This window comes from Penaeus chinensis, chromosome 26 (assembly GCF_019202785.1).
Source record: "Penaeus chinensis breed Huanghai No. 1 chromosome 26, ASM1920278v2, whole genome shotgun sequence".
In the NCBI taxonomy this organism is placed as follows: Eukaryota; Metazoa; Arthropoda; class Malacostraca; order Decapoda; family Penaeidae; genus Penaeus; species Penaeus chinensis.
In genome coordinates, this window is record NC_061844.1 from 8,838,366 (window position 1) to 8,843,365 (window position 5,000).

Consider the following 5,000-nt stretch of genomic DNA (forward strand, 5'->3'; position numbering starts at 1 on the left):
ATAATAATAATGAAAACGTGCTTATCGGGAGGTCAATAGCTCAGAGACTAGTAAGTCTGATTTTAGTTTTGATAGAAAGATCAATGGATATATTGAAATATTTGTTGTCAATACATTATAGAAAATTGTTCTGTTTGGTATATGTGGCAAACTTATGAATTTTTAAAAATGCGATTTATGCATGTGCAAAATTCTTTCTCATAAATATTTCCAAAAATCATATATCCTCGTATTGCTAACACTTTTGTTTCTATAATCATGAATGCGAATGACAATGTGTATGTAAAAAAAAGAATCCTAAACTAGATAAAATATTAATGGACATTTTGTGTATTTTTAGCACTTCAATCGGATTAGTTGCATGGTGAGATTAATGTTGCATTGCCTAGTGACAGACTATTTTGAATTTTTTGTATTGTTCTTGTTATGAATAGAACGGGTGCGGAAACAAGTGTTCCAACTTGAATTGGCCGAAATACAAATTCATTTCTGCCAGACATTTGAAGGCATTGGCAGAGAGATTAACCATAGCAAAAAAAAAAAAAAAAAAAAAAAAAAAAAAAAATAAATAAGATAAGAAAAAAATAATGTATAAACTGTACATTGATGGTAATAGTTGGTTATTGATTAAAACAAAGTTCATATACCTCTATGGCAATATATTGTGGCGAAAAGAGTAGAATTGAGTTAATGATTGGGATGAGTGGACAGAAGGAGTGGGTGAAGAAGAGAAAGAAAAGGAAAGAGGGAGAAGAAAAGGCCATGCAAAATTAGTTAAGGCGAGGGCCGAGGTCCAAGGCAGAGGCTGATCCCGAAAACGAGTCTCGGTTTCCACCTCCTAAGGCCACATCGAGCAAGGATTGGGGGAGGGGGCTGGGGGCATTAATGGTAATAATATATAACCATAACAATGACAAGTTGAAAGCACTCAGGAAACAACCGGCCCAAGATGAATCCGTCTACTGTATTTCGTCTTTCACTTCCGTATTCGTAGAAGGTCGAACGAGGCTCTTGCCTATCCGTAGATTCGTATAGAGGAAAATTCCATTACACTGAGAGTAAATACAGTGTGTGTACAGGGATGTAAACAATGCCCTTTTCAAGTCTTAATCGTTGTGGGAGCTAGAGTGAATGCAAGTGTAAATAAATGATTGTGAATACAAATAATGCGTGATTAAATTTTTTGTACATGCAAAATAAATCCAGTAAAGTAAATATTGAACTGAACATAAAATATGCTTTTATGCATAATGTATAAAATAGAGATCATAAACACTTACCGGAAACAAACCACAAACACATCTATCACAAAGAACAAAGAATATGGATTTCGTTAATCATATACCTAATATTTAATCACAGTCTTTTGGTTCCACTAGCCAGGCCTGTGGGTACTTATATTCCGTCCAATTTCAGAAAAACGCAAACTGGCAACTCACCTCATATTCTGGGCTATTTCATTTCGCCAAGTCTCTTCTCTGTTCTAATCAGCTGACACTTTATGCCAACGTAGTACATATTTTTCTTATTTTTAAAACTCATATTCAATAGTTTTTCATTGCTAAAGACCGCAATTATTTTTTTTCTTCTCTCATAAGAAACGGCGAGTCGCAGTAGTGTAGATCGGGGGTGAGTTGCCAGGTTTTCCTTTCCTGAGATTGGAAGGAGTGTAGTCTGGCTAAATAGGCAATAAACCCTGACGTGTCTCTGTTCCCCGAGCCAGATACGGCTTAGGTCAGTCCTCTTTCTCCAGTGAGCCAGTTAACACACACAGACACACGCAAACAAACACACACACACACAAACACGTCTCTCTCTCTCTCTGTCTGGCTCACACAAACACAAACACATCTCTCTCTCACTCTGTCTGGCTCACACACCCACATACACTCTCTCTCTCTGTGTCTCAAACACACACACTCTCTCTCTCTCTCTCTCTCTCTCTCTCTCTCTCTCTCTCTCTCTCTCTCTCTCCCTCTCTCTCTTTCTCTCAACAGCAAGAGCAGAAGCCAGGGAACAGATAAGTTGATTTTCCCAAGTTGATTGGAGGCTGTTGCTTTGTACGATGCAAGCCAGCGGCAACATTGCAGGACCTTGCACGATCAGAGAAAGTTATGGTCCTGGTAACAAGGCTTGCAATATGCGAGAGGCGACTTTAAGTATATGATTATAATAGTAATGATAGAAGTAATGAATGTGGTGATCGTAATTATAAAAATGGGATGATAATGTTGATGATGATAGCGATAGAAATGAAGATAATAATAATAATATGCAGAAGAATGATAATAAAAATAATAATAATAACAATAGCAATTATGATAATAATAATAATAATAATAATAATAATAATAATAATAATAATAATATCTGTAATGATATTAATAATATTGATAATGATATTAATAATGATAATAGTATTGATAATAATAATTATGATAAGAATGATAATAATAATTATGATAAGAATGATAATAATAATTATGATAATAATGATAATAATAATAATAACAATATCACATTAATGATAAAAATATCAATGATAATAAGAGTAATAATAATGATAATAATAATAATAATAAGGATAATGATAATAATAATAATGGTAATAACCATTATCATCATCATCATAATAGTATTAATAATAATAATGATAATGATAATAATAATAATGATAATAATAATAATAATAATAATAATAATAATAATAATAATAATAATAATAATAATAATAATAAGTATGATAATAACAATTATAATGATATTTAAATAATGATAAAAATGATAGCAACAACAACAATAATAATAACAATGATGATAACACCAATAACAGTAATAAAAAAATAAGAACTTTAATAATAATAATAATAATAATAATAATAATAATAACAATAATGATAATAATAATCATAATAATAATAATAATAATAATAACAATAATGATAACAATAATCATAATAATAATAATAATGATAATAATAATACTGATAACAGTAATGATAATGATAATAATAATGATAATAATAATGATGATAACAATATAATAATAATAATAATAATAATTATTATTATTATTATTATCAATAGTAATAATAACCACAATAATGATCATAGTGATAATGATAACAACATTAAAACTAATAACGATAATAATGATAATAATCAAAATAATGCTAATGTAAAGATAATAACGATAATGATAATAGTAATACCAATAACTGTGATAACAATAAAATAATTATGACAACAATAATGATGATAGTAACAACAATAATAATAACAATAATAATATTACCAATTATGATGATAATTATTATAATTGTAATTATTATTTTTATCTTTATTATTATTATCATTTTAATAATAATAATAATAATTCTCTCTCTCTCTCTCTCTCTCTCTCTCTCTCTCTCTCTCTCTCTCTCTCTCTCTCTCTCTCTCTCTCTCTCTCTCTCTCTCTCTCTCTCTTTCTCTCTCTGTTATTGGAACATACAATAGTTCGATAATCAAAACTGTAATTATCATCTTTTTTAGATCTTCATCTGTTCTCTCTCGTTATCTTCATCATTCTTAGTACTGACGTCCTTATCATCAGTGATAAGAAAAGGAGAGAGAATATAAGGCAAGCAAAAGATAAAAAATGCATCGAACTCTTTCTAGGCAAGAGTCCCGCGTCCGAATTCCCGGATGGCGCGAGTTTCCCGCGTCCGGATCCCCGAATGCCGCCTCACCTGCGTGTGGATGCGCGCCGGGCTGATGCGGATGAGCGTTGGCCCCGGATCAGGGGCGTGTCGGGCGCGGGTGCTCATGACGGGGCTCAAGGGCGGCCGGTGTCTCTGCCCACCTCATGACGCAGGCAGGGCGCCCACGCCTTCACCACGCCCACCTCTCCTTCTTCGCCCGTTCTGCTGGAAGAGGGGAAAGGGATCGATTAGTTTTTTTAGAAATTCTTTGATTTGTTCTGGTGCGGAGGGGGAGGGGGAGGAAGGGAGGGCGAGCAAGGGAGGAAGGGGAGTGGGAGAGGATGAGGGATAGGAGGGGAAAAGGGGGTGGAAGGGGAGGGGGAGAGGGGGAGGAATGGGAGGGGGAGAGGGGAGAGGGAGGAGAAATGTGAAGGGAGAGGGAGAAGGAAGAAGAAGGGGAAGGAGAGGGAAGGAAAGGGAGAGGGGGGAGGAAAGGGAGGAGGAAGGGGAGGGAAGGGAAGGAGAAGAGGGAGGAGAAAATGGAGGGGGAGAGAGAAGAGGAAGGGGAAGGAGAGAGGGAGAAAGAAGGGGAGGAGGGAAGGGAGGGTTGGTATAAGGAAACTAAATGAAGGTGTGTTTTGCTGCTGTTCAAGTTGCAGTGTCGAAAACGATGCTGTCGGATTTGGCGAGTAAACACACGCGGAGTTGTTTGAAACAGTGTTGTTCAAACTTCTTTTTCCAACACGACTTGACTAGTTTCCATGCAATTAGCTTCTGACCCGACTGTGATAATCCTCTGTTTGTGTTTTTACTGAATGAATTCTTCAATGTATAATTCATTTTATACAGTTTTGTTGTTCATGTATTACTTATATACGTACTTATTCGTTCGAGAACCTTATTGCAAGAAAGAAGAAAAAGAAGAAGCAGAAGGAGAGAAAAATGGAAGGAGAAGGAGGAAGAGGAACAAAAAAAAGAAAGAAAAGGAACTAGAAGTAGAAGGGGGAGCTGAAAGAGGGAGGAAAAGATGGAAAATATAATAATGAGAAGAAGCAGAAGAAAAAATAAAAATAAAAGAAAAAAGCGAGGGGAAGGACAAAGTCTCAAAGAACAACAGCTTCGACCCCTCCCTCCCCCTATCTCCTACCCCCACCCTACCCGCCCTCAACCCTTTCCCCTTCACACTGCACGGCCTTGCAACTGTAGAACTGGGTATCGAAGGCGGAGATCAATAAGAACAAGCAAGAGAGAGTTTGTGAGAGTATCCCCTGAGAGCGACGCAATACCAACGCAGGTATCGAAGCTGTTGCGCTTTGG

The 5,000-nt window shown here is 35.6% G+C and overlaps 1 protein-coding gene across 1 annotated transcript in view; it reads right to left on the reverse strand.

The window, feature by feature from the left end:
- Positions 1–3,886, reverse strand: part of LOC125039083 — a 45,021-nt gene extending 41,135 nt beyond the window's left edge. Inside the window, exon 1 of the mRNA XM_047632812.1 lies at positions 3,732–3,886. Coding sequence (XP_047488768.1) covers positions 3,732–3,809 — 78 coding nt within the window. The 5' untranslated portion in view covers positions 3,810–3,886. The remainder of the gene's footprint in view (positions 1–3,731) is intronic.
- Between the last annotated feature and the right edge of the window lie 1,114 nt (positions 3,887–5,000).